Genomic DNA, 18,593 nt, shown 5'->3' on the forward strand with positions numbered 1-18,593 from the left:
TTATCTATATTATTCCATTTGCAATTTGTTATTTCCACATTTAACATATTAACTATATAGCTATACCAATTAATCAGTGTCCTTTTTGTTTTGTCTTTCCAACCACTCACTAAAACAATTTGTGCACACGCTATTAATTTGTCAACCAATGTTTCCTGTTGTATATTCTTCACTCCTGTTACCCGTGCATGTAGTACATTTCTATTAATTATTACTATTTGTAAATTTAACATTCTATTGATTCCCCCTTCAATCATTTTCCAGTATTCTTGCACTTGATTACATTCCCATATCATATGATTAAACACCCCTCTTTGTTCACAGCCATGCCAACACCTATCCTTTATCCCTGGTACAAAGTGTGAAAGTTGTGCAGGAGTTCTGTACCATTTTTGTAACAGAAGAGCAATCTACTGACCACCTGCTGCAATGCAACCTGAGCCCTGCCACATGCACAATGGAGGACCTTCTTGCGGCAACACCAGAGGCACTCCAAGTGGCCAGATACTGGTCAAAGGAAATTTAATAGAATGCCAAGTTTGCAAACTTTGTGAGTGTTTTTAAATACAATATAACTGTTTGGGTTCGCTCCTGTCATGATAAATGAATAAATAAAATCAAAAAGCAAACAATGAGTATTTCTAATACTCATTACAAAATGCTTAACTTGAGCTAAACTGGATATATATGCTAGTTCTCTACGAAAATTAGACAAATAATTTATAGCAAAGGGTTGTTGTAGGTTTTTTCGGGCTACATGGCCATGTTCTGGAGGCATTTCTCCTGACGTTTCGCCTGCATCTATGGCAAGCATCCTCAGAGGTAGTGAGGTCTGTTGGAACTAGACAAAAGGGTTTATATACCTGTGGAATGACCAGGGTGAGACAAAGGACTCTTGTCTGCTGGAGCTAGGTGTGAATGTTTCAACTGACCACCTTGATTAGCATTTGATTGCCTGGCAGTGCCTGGAACAATCTTTTGTTGAGAGGTGATTAGATGTCCTTGTTTGTTTCCTGTCTGTTGTTGTGCTGTTCTAATTTTAGAGTTTTTTTTAATACCGATAGCCAGATTTTGTTCATTTTATAGCAAAGTAGACTGTCACAGTCATAGTTCACAAAACCAGGCTTTTAATAATCAGTCAAAATTAAAACTCTTATGAATGATGCATGTATGACTTCATTGCGGGCACCAACACATAACTGTGCAAAAACACTTATGTATGATGTATGTATGACTTCATTGTGGGCACCAACACATAACTGTGCAAAAAGAACACCCCAAGTCTGTACACTTTTGCACAAGAAACAATTTTCCACAAAGAAATGCTATTTTCTTCACAATAATGATTCCCCCGCCCTGCATTCTTATATTTAGATTTTTTTTACACCCTGCAACCCAAACCCCTGCAAATGTGGAAGGCAAGGCTCCAACAGACCTTGAAAAAGTTACTTTTCTTGGACTATCATTCCCAGAATCCCACATCAACATGGCCAATGAGTATTTTTATTTCGTATACTTCTACCCTGCCCTTCTCAACCTCCGAAGGGGGACTCAGTGTGGCTTACAAAAAGGCACAACTTGGTGCCTGCACAAATACAATAACATATAAAACCAGCAATTAAATGGTCAACAATTAAAAACAATTAAAACAACAATATATCACACAATCAATAGCCAATCTCAGACACAGCGTTTTCCACTCAAGAGTTCATATTTCGTTCCACCTTGTCCAGTTCCTATCCACCGTCACAGTCCTTTATTCATCTGCCAGATTGCCCAAACGCCTGGCCCCACATCCATGTTTTTAATTTCTTTCTGAAGGAAAGGAGGGATGTTGCTGATCTGATCTCCCCGGGGAGTGAATTCCATAGGTGAGGGGCCACCACTGAGAAGGCCCTGCTCCTCATCCCCGCCAATCTCACTTGTGACAGAGGCGGGATCGAGAGCAGGGCCTCCCCAGAGGATCTCAGACTCCGAGATGGGACGTAAAGGGAGATGCGTTCGGACAGATACGCTGGGCTGGAACCGTATAGGGTTTTATAGGTCAAAACCAGCACTTTGAATTGTGCTCAGAACTGGATCGGCAGCCAGTGGAGCTGATATAACAGGGGGGTGGTATGCTCCCTGTATAACTCTCCAGTGAGCAATCTGGCTGCCTCCCGCTGGACTAATTGAAGTTTCTGAACAGTCTTCAAAGGCAACCCCACGTAGAGTGCGTTGCAGTAATCTATCCGGGATGTAACAAGAGCGTGGACCACCGTTCAGCAAATTCTCATACAAAGACATTGAGACGAACCTAAATATACCAAAATACGAACCCAAACCGTTGTTTAAAAGCCAGATGATTATCTGGTGTTTCTTTTTTCTCAGGGAGTTAGGGCATTTCCCCAAATTCTATAGAATAATTCTAATATAGTCTGCTGGATTTTCTTCTCAAAACAATCCAGTTTTCAAAGACAGAGAGAATTGGGAGAAGGAGAGTTGTGGGGTTAATGTTTGTAGGCTTCCTTACCTTCTTCTTGCTACAGTAGATCTGCCACTTCTTTTCCGCTGGAAGTGCAAACATGGCTTCTCTATGCTTATCTGTAAGGTCAAGCTCATCCTGCAAAGAAAGAAAGGAAAAATGAAAAGCCATGTATCATAAAAGCATCAAATTAATTGTACTGGAAGGCATTACAATTGAAGATGTGATTTCTTTATCCCTCAAAGTGGCTCAAATTGATTTAGCCTTGCTTCTGCAATTATCCCAACATCATTTCTAACCTTATTGGTTCAATGAGATTACCGGTTCAGCAGAAGGTTCAAGGTAGCTCTTGCAAGTGAGCTAAAGAGCCAGGCTGTGCTTAAAGACACAGATCTAATAACTTTCCAGAGAAAAAATAGCTAGTATATATGCATCTGTGAATTTCTTTGGTTCCTATTGCATCTACAATCCTAGTCTCAAGTATTTCAAATGAGGGATGCAGTTAATGCAGTTTGATTCTATATCATTGAGCCATGGCAGTTAAAGTGGTGTCAAATCTCATTAATTCTATAGGGTAGATCAGTGATTCCCAAGCTTTTTTTTTTTACCAGGGACCACTTGATCAGGGACCACTTGACCAGGGACCACATTGACCAGGGACTATTTGATCAGGAACCACTTTGACAAGGGAGCACTTGACCAGGGACCACTTTGACAGGGACTACTTTGACTAGGGGCCACTTAGGGACCAATTTGACCAGGGACCACTTGACCAGAGACTACTTGACCAGGAACCACTTTGACCAGGGACTACTTGACCAGGGACCACTTGACCAGAGACTACTTGACCAGGAACCACTTTGACCAGGGACTACTTGACCAGGGACCACTTGACCAGAGACTACTTGACCAGGAACCACTTTGACCAGGGACTACTTGACCAGGGACCACTTGACCAGAGACTACTTGACCAGGAACCACTTTGACCAGGGACCACTTGACCAGGGACCACTTGACCAGGAACCACTTTGACCAGGGACTACTTGACCAGGGACCCCCTGACCAGAGACTACTTGACCAGGAACCACTTTGACCAGGGACTACTTGACCAGGGACCCCCTGACCAGAGACTACTTGACCAGGAACCACTTTGACCAGGGACTACTTGATCAGGAACCACTTGACCAGAGACTACTTGACCAGGAACCACTTTGACCAGGGACTACTTGACCAGGGACCACTTGACAGAGACTACTTGACCAGGTATCACTTGACCAGAGACTACTTGACCAGGAACCACTTTGACCAGGGACTACTTGACCAGGGACCACTTGACCAGAGACTACCTGACCAGGAACCACTTTGACCAGGGACTACTTGACCAGGGACCACTTGACCAGGAACCACTTTGACCAGGGACTACTTGACCAGGGACCCCCTGACCAGAGACTACTTGACCAGGAACCACTTTGACCAGGGACTACTTGACCAGGGACCCCCTGACCAGAGACTACTTGACCAGGAACCACTTTGACCAGAGACTACTTGACCAGGAACCACTTGACCAGAGACTACTTGACCAGGAACCACTTTGACCAGGGACTACTTGACCAGGGACCACTTGACCAGACACTATTTGACCAGGAACCACTTTGACCAGGGAGTACTTGACCAGGGACCACTTGACCAGAGACTACTTGACCAGGGATCATTTTGACCAGGGACTACTTGACCAGGGATCATTTTGATCAGGGACCACTTTGACTATCCTCCCATGGTATTTGCATATCATCCCATCCAATAATTCTTTTTGTGGTATAAAATAAACCACGTGTAGTTCACGCTTGATCAGCCCACACACTGCCTTGTCAGAGAAAAAAAATATGCCACGCAGGTGAACAGTAAACAAGTAGTTTACTCTTCTTAGTTCAGAACAACATATGTACAATACGATCAGTTGCACCAACTCACACAGTGTCCTTCTATGAGAGGTTTAAAATAATCTTTCTTTGCCCATGTTGGATAAACTCCTTCAGCAGCTCATGAAGCAAGAGTCCACTCCAAACACTGTCCCTCTGTAAGCTCACAGCAGCCGCTCCCAATAACGACACAGGACGCCAATCCGTAATCAATCAGGAACTTTTACTGCTGGACATTCATACACGAAGAAAGTCAGGATTGGCCGGCAGCTGCGGTTCAACCCTTATATACCCTCCCTCACAACTGAATTCCCCTTTCCCGCCAACCGAGAATCCCGCGCAATATTCCCTGCCAAATGTCAACTGCTTTCCCCCAAGGCCACCAGCTGCACATTTTTATCAGCATCACATGTCAGGATCCTGGTTTTTTGCGCCAAGACTCAAGGCCTGGAAACCGGTTCCTGACATCCTCTCTGCTTCTCTCTTCAAACTGTCTCTCTCTGCATGTGCATAACTCAAGCCTGAACAAAAATGTAACAGTGTCTAAAAGTCCCAGGCTCAGCCATCACCCTGTGCATTGACCACCAATCAGGTTCATGCATCTTATTTTACAGTTGACACACACACACTCCTTGCATTCTCCAACACTTTTATTCACAGTACTTTCTCTAACAACTCTTGTATGATATGCGTGTATGCTGCATATAATAAATTAGGAATACCCTGATTTCAGAATTTGAGATAAGGGACGTTCAACCTACACTGAAATCGAGGGGAAGGGGTAATCTCTCTCTTGTCTTCCTCTCATTCAGAAGAGAAATGACCTGTAATTATCTATAAGAACTAAGTCAAGATATCACCACGGTTCACTGAAGAGCTTGATGAGGACTTTTCCCCAAATTAATCCCCGGAGCGGAGGTCGCGCCACGAATCTCTCTCTAAAAATGAGACATGTTGGCATACGTGATAAATAAGGTGGCGCGTGCATAATTCCCCGAACTCCTTCACCTCACTTTCTGTGTGTTTATTACTCAGCCATCCTCTTCCTATCCATCAAGCATTAAAATCTCACAAGGGACACTCATACAATGAGTTTGGTTCTGCTGACTCAAAACACTGCTATTCATCAAAAGCGTTGGAGCCAAATTTCCTTTTAGGCTTTTGAGCTGTTTAACTTGCCAACTTCTTTAATATGGGTTGTTGTGAGTTTTTTGGGCTGTACGGTCATGTTCCAGAAGCATTCTCTCAATGCTCTAGAAGCATCCTCTGATCCTCAGAGGTTGTGAAGTCTGTTGGAAACTAGCAAAATTGGGTTTATATATTTGTGGAAAGTCCAGGGTGGGAGAAAGAACTCTTGTCTGTCGGAGGTAGGTGTGAATGTTGATTAGCATTCAATGGCCTAGCACAGTGATTCTCAACCTTCCTAATGCTGCGACCCCTTAATTCAGTTCCTCAGGTTGTGGTGACCCCCCAAACATAACATTATTTTTGTTGTCATTTCACAACTGTGATTTTGCTACTGTCATGAATCGTAATGTAAATATCTGATATGCAGGTTGTATTTTCATTCACAGGACCAAATTTGGCACAAATACTCAATATGCCCAAATTTGAATACTGGTGGAGTTGGGGAGGGGATTGATTTTTGTCATTTGGGAGTTGTAGTTGCTGGGATTTATAGTTCACCTACAATCAAAGAGCATTCCGAACTCTACCAATGTTGAAATTGAACCAAACCTGGCACACACAATGCCCACAACCAAAATACAGGAATTGATTGGTGAGAATTGACCTTGAGTTTTGGAGTTGTAGTTCACCTACATTCAGAGAGCAGTGTGGACTCAAACAATGACAGATCTGGGCCTAACTTGGCACGAGTACTCAATATGCCCAAATGTGAACACTGGTCGAATTTGGGGAAAATAGACCTTAACATTTGGGACTTGTAGTTGCTGGGATTTATAGTTCACCTAAAATCAAAGAGCTTTCTGAACCCCACCAAGGATAGAATTGGCTCAAACTTCCCACACAGAATCCCCATGACCAACAGAAAATACTCTTTTTTCTGATAGTCTTTGGTGACCCCTTTGACACCCCCTCGCGATCCCCTCAGGGGTCCCGACCCCCAGGTTGAGAAACACTGGCCTAGCAGTTTTCAAGGTTTAGCTTTTTACTGCCTAGGGGAATCCTTTGTTGAGAGGTGATTAGCTGTCCCTGCTTGTTTCCTGTCTGGAGTTCCCCTGTGTTTGAGTGTTGCTCTTTATTTACTATTATAATTTTAGAGCGTTTTAATACAGGTAGCCAGATTTTGTTCCTTTTCATGGTTTCTTCCTTTCTGTTGAAATTGTCCACATGTTTCTTGTGGATTTCAAGGCTTCTCTGTGTAGTCTGACATGGTGGTTGTGAGAGTGGTCCAGTATTTCTGTGTTCTCAAATAAAATGCTGTGTCCAGGTTGGTTCATCAGGTGCTCTGCTATGGCTGACTTCTCTGCTTGAATTAGTCTGCAGTGCCTTTCATGTTCCTTGATTCGTGTTTGGGCAATGTTGCTGCGTTTGGTGGTCCCTATAGACTTGTTCACAGCAGTGCATGGTATATGGTAGACTCCTGCAGAGGTGAGGGGATCCCTCTTGTCCTTTGCTGAACGTATAAATTGTTGGATTTTCTTAGTGGGTCTGTAGATAGTTGGTAGGTTGTGTTTCCTCATTTTAAATGGGTCACTTTGGGTGTTCTGTGCATCTGCTTGCAACTGGCAAGCTCAACTGCAGCTTCCTTCAGAATCTCTTACCAAGCATTAAGGACCAGCAAAACAAGTGGGAAAGGAGGCAGCAAATAACCCTGTCTTGCCAGCTATTTCCAACATGTTTAAAAAACAATCTAGGGAAGTCATGCTACCCCTCTATTCCACTTTGGTTAGACCACACCTGGAATATTGTGTCCAATTCTGGACACCACAATTCAAGAGAGATATTGACAAGCAGGAATGTGTCCAGAGGAGGGCGACTAAAATGATCAAGGGTCTGGAGAGCAAGCCCTATGAGGAGCAGCTTAAGGAGCTGGGCATGTTTAGTCTGAAGAAGAGAAGGCTGAGAGGAGATATGATAGCCATGTATAAATATGTGAGAGGAAGTCACAGGGAGGAGGGAGCAAGCTTGTTTTCTGCTTCCCTGGAGACTAGGACGCGGAACAATGGCTTCAAACTACAAGAGATGAGATTCCATCTGAACATGAGGAAGAACTTCCTGACTGTGAGAGCCGTTCAGCAGTGGAACTCTCTGCCCCGGAGTGTGGTGGAGGCTCCTTCTTTGGAAGCTTTTAAACAGAGGCTGGATGGCCATCTGTCAGGGGTGATTTGAATGCAATATTCCTGCTTCTTGGCAGGGGGTTGGACTGGATAGCCCATGAGGTCTCTTCCAACTCTTTGATTCTATGATTCTGTACAAGCAAAACAATAGATCTATGTGTTTGGGCACCAAATTGGAAAGCAAAGTAGATGCTAGTCAAAGAAAAAGCCAACCCTAAATGCTTTTTGGAAAAAGCCTTCAAGTCTCTTGCAGGTCCAAGAAAGTTCTGTTTACTTAGGCAAAGCTTACCTGCCCGGATGGTTTCACTTCACATGTGCAAATTGTTAGTTCTGAATGAAATATTTGCTGAAATGCACTTGAACTGCCTGACTTATTTTGTGGCAAAAAGAATCTATTCTTTCCATGTTATTTCTACTTCTGGCACCTAGTTCTCCGTTAAAGAAGTCATGGCCAAGAACACAACTGCTTTGTTAAGTGATATATAACTTGCTTCAGAGAGATGCCATTAGGATCTGGCCAATCTATGAAGTTATTCGCCTAGAGGTGCCCACAGGTATCCACATTTCTAAGGGAAATAATACGAATATGCCATGGCATTCAATCTATGGTTTGGATGCAGCACCAAGATGCCAAGATCTTTTCCCCACGTCCTGCTGTCGAGCCAGGCATCATCTCCCATTCTGTATCTTTGCATTTCATTTTTTCTGCCTAAGTGGAGTATCTTGCTTTTGTCCCTGTTGAACTTCATTTTGTTCGTTTTGGACCGTCTCTCTAACCTGATAAGATCATTTTGAATTCTGCTCCTGTCTTCTGGAGTATCAGCTATCCTTACCCAATTTGGTGGAGCCCCCGGTGGCACAGTGGGTTAAACGTCTGTGCTGGCAGGATTGAAGACCAACAGGTCACAGGTTCGAATCCGGGGAGAGACGGATGAGCTCCCTCAACCAGCTCCAGCTCCTCATGCGGGGACATAAGAGAAGCCTCCCACAAGGATGATTTAAAAAGCATCAAATCATCTGGGCGTCCCCTGGCAACGTCTTTGCAGACGGCCAATTCTCTCACACCAGAAGCGACTTGCAGTTTCTCAAGTCGCTCCTAACACGACAAAACAACAACAACAACAACAACCTAATTTGGTGTCCTCTAGCATGATTTTTGCTTTCGTAGAGGTCCTGTACCCCTAACTCTGCCAAATGTGGAGAGCTGACTGTATATTTTTTTAAAAAATTGATGAATCCCCAAAGAGGATGTGTCTGTACTTCAGCTCTGTTTGTTTCTCCATGACAAGTGGGGAAATGTAATATCTCAAAATCTTTCTATTTTGTTTTGTGTTTTCCCATGATGCCAAATTTGGAAGTTCTCCCATTTCAGCTCAACGACACGATGCCTGAACAAGATAATGTCTACCTGATAATGAGATATCTAAAATAACATGGCACTTTCCATAGGAAATCCCCATATCTTTGAGACACTGCCGATAACCAACTAATGCATGGACAGACATGTAGACATGGGGCAGAAATTCAGAGCTCTTGCCAAGGCAAATGAAGATGGCAGTCACTTTTTGCCCTAAAATCGGACTGAATTGTCAAAGAGAAAACACCTTGCAAAACCAGAATCCAGTATTTTCCTATCCTGAGCAGAAATTCTGCAGCAAAATCCCTCCAGCGATTTACGCACAAGTTCCATCCCATGCCGTTTCAATTAACAATCGTGAAGCGGGCTAATTAGTGAGCAGGAGATGCCAATTGGCAATTAGCTTTATGGCCCATCTGCAATTTGTTCTTTGACTGGGCAGGATTAGAGCCTGCACAGAAGAATGAGGAAAGCAGGCAAAAGATAAACAGGCGCATTGCAGGCGGATCCTGTCTGGCGAAGAACAGCGCTGCTTGGAAACTCCAAAGGAAATCAAAATCAGTCCAAATGAGCCTTCTCAAATCTTGGGTTTTCCAAGCCAATTTCTTCAATTAGGGTATCTTTAAGAAACATAGTCTGGGAAAGTTTTTTCCCCCCTTATCCATTTGGGGAAAATGTGGTAGCCTTTCAGGGATGTCAAAGCTTGAGGAGTAAATATATCAAATTTGGTTGAGAACAAATGTTTGGATAGAACTAGAGGGCATACTGGGATGTTCACTCTCTTCCTAGGTACATCTTCGTTATAGAATTAATGCAGTTTGACATCACTTTAACTGCCAAGGCTCAATGCTATGGAACCTTGGGATTTTTAGTTTGGTAAAGTACCAGATCCTGCAAGGCAGACTCCAGGAATACATGGAGCGAGAGTTGCCAGATGTACAAGCTGACTTTAGAAAAGGCAGAGGAAAGAGAGACCACATATCCACTGGATAATGTAGAAAGACAGTGAGTTTCAAAAAGATATTTGTTTTATTGACTATTCTAAAGCCTTTGACTGTATGGAGCATAATAAATTGTGGCAAGTTCTTGGTAATATGGGGATCCCAAGCCACCTTGTCTCTCTCCTGAGGAATCTGTATAAGGACCACGTAGCAACAGTAAGAACTGACCATGGAACAACAGACTGGTTCAAGATTGGGAAAGGAGTATGGCAGGGTAGTATACTCTCACCCTCCCTATTCAAATTGTATTCAGAACACATCATGTGATGTGCACAGCTTGACAAATGCAAGGCTGGAGTTAATATTGCTGGAAGAAACATTGACAACCTTAGATATGCAGATGATACAACTTTGATGACTAAAAGCAAGGAGGAGCTGAGGAGCCTTCTAACCAAGTTGAAAGAAGAAAGTGCAAAAGCTGGGTTGCAGCTAAACATAAAAAAAAACCAATATTATGGCAACAAGAATGAATGACAACTGAAAAATAGAGGGAGAAAATGTGGAGGCCGTAACAGACTTTGTATTTCTAGGCGCAGTTAAATATTTTAAAAAACCAAGATTATGGCAACCAGACTGATTGATAACTGGCAAAGCGTGGAGGCAGTGACAGACTGTATACTTCTAGGTGCAAAGATTACTGTGGATTACTGTGGATTACTGTGGATGTAGACTGCAGCCAGGAAATCAGAAGACATTTCCTTCTTGGAAGGAGAGCAATGACCAATCTTGATAACATACTGAAGAGAAGCAATGAAGATCTGCATAGTAAAAGCAATGGTATTTCCCATACCAACCTATGGATGTGAGAGCTGGACCATAAGGAAGACTGAGCAAAGGAAAATAGATGCTTTTGAACTGTAATGTTGGAGGAAAGTTCTGAGAGTGCCTTGGACCGTGAGAAGATCCAACTGGTCCATACTTCAGGAACTAAAGCCTGACTGCTCACTGGAGGAAAGGATATTAGAGACAAAGATGAAGTACTTTGGCCACATCATGAGAAGAAAGGAAAGTTTAGAGAAGACAATTATGCTGAGGAAAATGGAAGGAAAAAGGAAAAGGGGCCGACCAAGGGCAAGATGGATGGATGGGATCCTTGAAGTGACTGGCTTGACTCTGAAGGAGCTGTGGGTGGTGACAGCCGACAGGGAGCTCTGGCGTGGACTGGTTCATGAGGTCACGAAGAGTCGGAAGTGACTGAAGCGACTGAACGAATGAACAACAAAGCACCAGCACTCTTTCTCTGAGAATGTCAAAAAGTCTTTAAATCTACAACTCTCATGATTCCATAGCATCAAAGTGATGTTGAAGTGCGTGAATTCTACATGTAGATGCATGCTCTCTCTCTTTCTCTACTATTGATGTGATTCACAGAGACCACAAAGAAGAAATATAAATATATTACTTTCCAGGATGCTTCACTGTAATTTGCTTCCAAAAAATAGAGCAATCACCTTTATGTGACGATCTTTCTTGTCCTTCTATGGACCGTTGAATTGTAGGCCACTTTTGAGTCCTAATTTTGTAGGGAAAAGTGGGATACAAATATATGTAATCATAATGCAAATTCATTTTGCATGGGAATAAAATCAGGGAACTGTAGGAAACTGCTGAGTCCACAACTTGCATCCCAAATATTTCTACATCCTTGATCGGAAACTTTGAAAAGTCAGACGAGTAACTCTCTTTTGAAGATACAGCATGCCATCCACACCCTACAGAATGTTACTCACAGCGTCCCCTCCTTGTTAGTAAGCAGCTTATGTTAAAAACTTCTGATATAAAAGCATTGCCTGGCATTTCTTCCGTTGGCTTGTCAACAACCACTCCCTTCCAAGAAAGCAATCCAAGCTTTCTTTATGCATGGGGTTGGAAGCTAAAGAAAGAGACATCCTTGGCTTATAAACTCAAGGGGTTCTGTGGAAATATGAACATGTTGTGATTGGCATACACTTGCTTCCATGGACTCCAGCCCAATTTGCTGGACCCATGTGATGAAGTGGTTTCAACCCCATGAAAGCTTAGGCTCAATAAACCTGTTTTATCCTTTGAAGGTGTCTCAGTGTATGTGTGTGTGTGTATTGCACCAGACAAATCTAGGTACTTATTTATAAGCTAAGTTAGAGAAACAAAGTTAGGGTTTCACTTTTGAGGATTTGACCACTATGTTCTCTCCAGGAATCACTAGGTCATTCAGTCCAGGGGAAGTTACTCAAAGAATAGCACTGGAGGGTCTAGAGCAGTGGTTCCCAACCTTTTTTTGACCAGGGACCACATGATCAGGGACCACTTTGACCAGGGACCACTCTCCAACATTACTCCCAAAGGGTTAAGAAACAGATTTTTTTAAACTTTAGATTCAGTTTGGTTTTTTGGGGTGCTGATTCAGAAAATTGCATTGGATAGACCACATCAGCTCTAGTTTTTGATACAGGACAATGTCATCCAGTAGTCACCATCTGCTTTCCCACAGAAAATCATATTTAATAAGCCTCGGCACTATAAGATGGTTTTGAGAGACCAGACACTCTCATTGCAACACTGTTGTAATGGTGAGGTCACAGACCATATTTCAGCTCTTGTGGACCACTGGTGGTCCATGGACCATAGGTTGGGAACCACTGGTTTAGATAATATCTCTAGGGGTGCATCTACACTGTGGAATTAATGCAATTGGCTCAATGCTATGGAATCCTAGGAGTCATCATTTTATACAAGCCTTCTCTGCCTCACCCAACTACAACTCCCAGGAATCCATAGCATAGAACAGACATTCTCAAACTGTGGTCCCCCAGATGTTTGGGCCTTCAACTCCCAGAATTCCTGACAATTGAACAAGCTCGTTATGGCTTCTGGGATTTGGAGGCAGTTTGAGGATGCCTGGCATAGAGCTATGAGAGTTGAAGTGGTGTCAAAATGCCTTCATTCTACAGTGTTGATCCATCCTGAGTCATTCAATGTTCAACTTGAGAAAGCTGTGCTGGAAGACCTAGTGACTACATTCTGAGGACTAGATTATTTGCAGATCTGATTAATATGTCCTCTTTAGAAATCTCTAGGTTCTCCAGTGAAGATATATGATCTTACAATGCAAGTTGGCCATAGCATCTTGCTGGAGGATCAAGAGACCACCTTGGAGAACCTAGGTCCTCTGGTGCTATTTTACGGTCTACTGGAGGGAACTGCACTGGAGGACCTACAAAAATCCTAGAGAAATGTTCCTGCACATAGCTTTTCTGAAAAAAATCAGTTTCCCCACTTTCTCAGGGGTCCTGTAACCCTAATCCCCATGAAAGTGGGACCAAAGGTTAGTGAAATCTCGTGCCCTTTGGCCAAAATGAAACATTTCCAAAGTTTTTGCCCTGCTGGGCAATGGTAGAGGAACATATTTGCACATTTTCCAATGGTTTCTTGCACTTGTTTTTGGATGATGCATTCGTTTAGCTTTTCCCTTCCCTATCTACAGGATATTAATTCATGGATGAGTAAAGGCAGTTGACCTAATTTAAAAGTATGAACAGAGAACAGGTAAGTTTAGCAACGAGAATGAAAAGGTCTCTGATAGCAACAGTGGCTTTCAAGGTGGCAACGGCGACTCAACTCAAGCATTTCTATGTTATGAGATCCAGGATTGGATTAAGACATGTGGGATGCTCAATTTTAGGCAGCTGCTCAACATTTCCATACCCTCCACAAGTGTATTATTCTAACAATTATGTCAAATTTGAAGAGGATGGGAGGCGGAGTATCAAGAACTCCCCTCCTAATATGAGGAACTGAACTACATTAGCTCATGATGAAATCCAGCTCAGACAGGACTCAAGATGGATGTAAAGCCTAGACAACAAATTATCCTGACTGAAGGAATATTTAGCTTGGAACAAAATCAGGAGACAGAGACAAGGGTTGATCATCATAGGAAAACCGAACATGTCGATGTATATTCTTTGGCTCCTAAAAGTGAGACTGGAAGCCAACTTCAGACTACGGTTGCCAGACTGAAAACTGGAGAGGGCGCCTACATCTTTGTTGTTGTGTGTTTTCAACTCATTTCCGACTTATGGCAACTCTAATGCGATTCTATCACAAGGTTTTCAGAGGCTGTCACCATGTGACTTGCTTGGGTCACACAAGGGTCTTTGAACCTGGTCTCCAAAATCATAGCCCAATGCTTTAATCATGCTGTACGTTTAATGATTGTAAAAATACAGAGCAGACATTACTTGTCATGCAACCAGACAACAACCCACACAGGCTGAATGCTCCTCTTCTACAAAGCCATCAAAGAAATACTCCAAAACTGACCACACGGGTGGATGAGATGGTGACTCCCTTGACTTTCTGATGATTCAATGTACACATAGTTTATGTCACACAGAAATTATTTTTATTAATTGTGAATAAGATGACCTTCAGACAGGCCCGTAGCCAGGATTTTGATTCGGGGGCTGAGTTTGAGCGAAAGAGGGTCTGCCCTAGCAAACCTTTTGTATCGTTACCCCAATACCCCCATGCGTATGGGATATATTGAGCATGGTGATCAGATCATGATATGAATAAACATAACAGTTTAAATAATGCACCAGTAAGGCCTACTTGCGGACCACCATGAGAATTTCAGGGGAGGGAGGGCTGAAGCCCCCTAAGCCCCCCCCCCCCCCCGGCTACATGCCTGCCTTCAGGTTATGTGTTTAGGATTGATTTTTGGCTCATTCCCATTGCTTTGGAATATGTAGGGCCCCTTCAGAGCTGTTTCACAGTGGAATACACTGCTGTGAGAGTCCTTCTCTGGAGGTATTTAAACAAAGACTGGATGACCATCTGTCAGGAGGGCTTGAATTTTGTGAGGCTGCATGGCAGAATGGGGTTGTATTGATGACCCTTGGGGTTTGTTCTATGATTTAATTATTTGGGGAACATATCCAGAGATTTATATTGTCTTATCATATTCAAAAGTGGCTGGCATGTGCCCTTTTCTGTACAGTATTCCTTTCACTATTGGCTGCTAACTTCCCGGCGGATGTCAGGTGGTGCAATACCGGCTAGACAGTATAGTTTCTCCAGTGGTGTAGGGTGCAGACACCCCGTGATAATGCGGCATGCCTCATTAAGAGCCACATCTACTGTTTTAGTGTGGTGAGATGTGTTCCACACTGGGCATGCATATTCAGCAGCAGAGTAGCATAGCGCAAGGGCAGATGTCTTCACTGTGTCTGGTTGTGATCCCCAGGTTGTGCCAGTCAGCTTTCGTATGATATTGTTTCTAGCACCCACATTTTGCTTGATGTTCAGGCAGTGCTTCTTGTAGGTCAGAGCACGGTCCAGAGTGACTCCCAGGTATTTAGGTGCGCTGCAATGCTCCAGTGGGATTCCTTCCCAGGTAATAATCCTCAGAGCTCGGGATGCTTGTCTGTTCTTAAGGTGAAAGGCACATGTCTGTGTTTTAGATTTATTAGGGATCAGCTGGTCTGTACAGTAAAAACTAGTATTATCTATGGTGCCAATTGTCCTCCATCAAGACTGCCATATAAAGGAGACCCTAAGAAGAGGGAATACTGTTGCATTATGGACATACCATGAGAAGATATCCCCCACTTGGAAAGACCATATTACTTGATAAGGAAGAAGGTCACAGGAAAGGAAGTGGACCACACTTCAGATGGATGTATTCAGTCAGGGAAGTAACAGTTGCTCTGAGTTTGCAAGACCAGAGCAAGGCTGTCGATATCAGGGTGACTTGGAGGTCTTTCATTCATAGGATTGCCATAATATGAAGTCAATGGCAATTAATAACTGGAAAACCAGAAGGTGATGAGTCCTTGGGAGTTGCAAAATGAAGATGTTGGAGCTACATGCCACCTATGGGTTAAACTTTCCCTCTTGGCCTACCAGGGAAGGCTACAGGTCTCCAATGTTTCAGACAAGAGTCCTTCTCAGCTGTGCATGTTCTACTGGAAAACCGATCTTCCACTTAGGGTGCATCTACATTATAGAATTAATGCAATTTGACACCACTTTCACTGCCATGACTCAATGCTATGAAATCCTGGGAGTTGTAGTTTGGGGAAGCACCAGCACTCTTTGGCAGAGAAAACTAAAAATTTTGTAAACTGTAGCTCTCATGATTCCATAGCATTGAGCCATGGCAGTGAAAGTGGTGCCAGAATGCGTTCATTCTACAGTATAGATCAGTGTTTCTCAACCTTCCTAACCCTTTAATACAATTCTTCATGTTGTGGTGTTTGTTGCTAGAATTGGGCCAAACTTCCCACACGAATCCCCATGCCTTGAAGCAACTCGCTGGCATGAGCCTCCCTCCAGTCTTGCACGCTCTCCCTTGCTTGCACATGCACATCATGCTGCCATGCGCCCAGAACGCCTGCTCTTCCCTCCCCACCTGAATTCTCCAAAACAGCCCTCCCCTTGGCTGAGAGACTGGCCAATCACAGTGGAGGAGGGCTTTTGGTGGGAGGATTCATCATCTGTTTCCAAAAAGGAAGAGAAGGACTTCAGATAAATCTTGAACCAGTTAGGACTTTAAGATCATCTGGGGAGGCCTTGCTCTCGGTCCCTCCTGCCTCACAGGTATGTCTGGCGGGGACGAGAGGCAGGGCCTTTTCAGTGGTGGCCCCTCGGTTGAGGAACACCCTTCCTACAGAAATTAGATCGGCCCTCTCCCTGTTGGCATTTTGGAGGAAAGTGAACACCTGGTTGTTCAAGCAGGCATTTGAATAGGCAGTGTAATGAACATAGGAATATGGAACAATGGATGATGAGATTGGATCTTGATTTTACTTGAGACGCTAATGAGATGTTATATTGATGTTTAATTGTTTACTGTGGGCTTTCCACAGAAGTTGAGGAAGCAGGAACCCATTTTGTTTCCTTCTGCTTCAGGGTAAGCTTTGTTTGAATTTAACAGCTTTCAGGGCTGCTTTCTTTGAGAGGCGGGGCTTCCTGAGTTTAAAAACTAACTGCTGAGAACTCGTACACTCAGTAACCTATACTTTCACCCCTGCATACAGACAACAACATCAAACACACACCAAGAGCATTAGCAACCTCCAGATGGAACAAACACGAAAACTTCCCATCTCATGCACAAGCTGTGGCATGTTCAGCTTTTTCACACTACAATTACTCAATTACATCTGCCCCAAGTGTACACAGATCACTCACATGGAACACAGGATACGACAACTCGAGGACCGTATTAAGACCCTTAAGGACATTCAGGAACTTGAGCTGTTCTTAGACACCACACACCACACTGGCCTAGACACGCGGCCCATATCACACCAACATTACGGGGGGGCTCAACAGAACAGCACCTCAGTTGTGGACAACCCTCAGGCTTGGAGAAATGTCACCCTTAGAAGGACACATAGGACCCGGAAGCCTCCTCAGAATACTTCCGCTCAGCTGCAGTTACACAATAGATTCCAAATTCTCACACAACTACCACCTGACCAAGAGAAACAACATATTGGGGAAGACCAGAATGGCTTAGATACTGATCAGTGGCTCATCCTTGATCAGTGTGCGGGGGATAGCCCTGACTGGGACAACACTTCACAACATTCACACTTGCACAATCCTGCAGGTGTACCATCCCCAACCATAGACCAGGAGCAACAGGAACACATACAGGAGAACCATAGGCTCTTGGACGAATCTCAATGGATTGTCCTTGACGAATGCACCGGGGATGTCGAGGAGGAGGACAACACTTTTCACCTACACAATTCACACCAACAGGATCACGTTTCTGGAGACCAACACACTACATTGCACAAAAGGGGCCCTGTCATTCCTGAAAGTAAACAGGTCTTGGTAGTAGGCGACTCCCTCCTTAGAGGAACGGAAGCTGTCATTTCCAGACCGGATGGGATGGCTCGAGAAATATGCTGCCTACCGGGGGCAAAAATACACCATATCACTCAGAGGCTCACCAGGCTCCTCAAGCCCTATCACCGTCCTCCCCTCATGTTGATTCATGTAGGAACCAATGATACTGCAAGGCATACGTTTCAAAAGATCACAAATGATTTTCGAGCTCTAGGAGCAATGCTAAAAGAATGTAATGTACAGGTGGTCTTTTCATCCCTCCTCCCTGTTGTAAGACACGGACCCACAAGAGCCAGAAAAATAGTACAGGTCAATGACTGGCTTAGAAAATGGTGTCAGGAGGAACGCTTTGGCTTCCTCGACCATGGCCTGCTTTTCCAGGAGGATGGCCTACTGGCAAGGGATGGGGTGCATCTCACACAAGTAGGAAAACACCTTTTTGCTCACAGACTCGCAAACCTCATTAGACGCACTTTAAACTAGGTCCACCGGGGGAGGGGGACAACAGCCTTGCGAACACTACTTTACCCATAATGTCTGGGAATCGCCAGAAGGCTAAACGGAGGGCTGCACAAACACAACAAGGACCAAGTACCAAAAGCACAATAATCCCAATTAAACAGCTCAAGGGAAGATCCCAGGGGCTCACATGTCTTTACACTAATGCACAGAGCATGGGAAATAAACAAGACGAACTCCAACTTT

General features: G+C 43.8%; 1 protein-coding gene across 2 annotated transcripts in view; it reads right to left on the reverse strand.

The window, feature by feature from the left end:
- DAAM1 (dishevelled associated activator of morphogenesis 1) overlaps positions 1-18,593 on the reverse strand; it is a 287,972-nt gene that overhangs the window by 136,977 nt on the left and 132,402 nt on the right. For both annotated transcript variants that reach the window (XM_067463067.1, XM_067463068.1), the window contains exon 3: positions 2,513-2,602. In XM_067463067.1, the coding sequence (XP_067319168.1) occupies positions 2,513-2,602 (90 nt within the window). The remainder of the gene's footprint in view (positions 1-2,512; positions 2,603-18,593) is intronic.

The sequence above is a fragment of the Anolis sagrei genome, chromosome 1 (assembly GCF_037176765.1).
Source record: "Anolis sagrei isolate rAnoSag1 chromosome 1, rAnoSag1.mat, whole genome shotgun sequence".
Lineage (NCBI taxonomy): Eukaryota > Metazoa > Chordata > Lepidosauria > Squamata > Dactyloidae > Anolis > Anolis sagrei.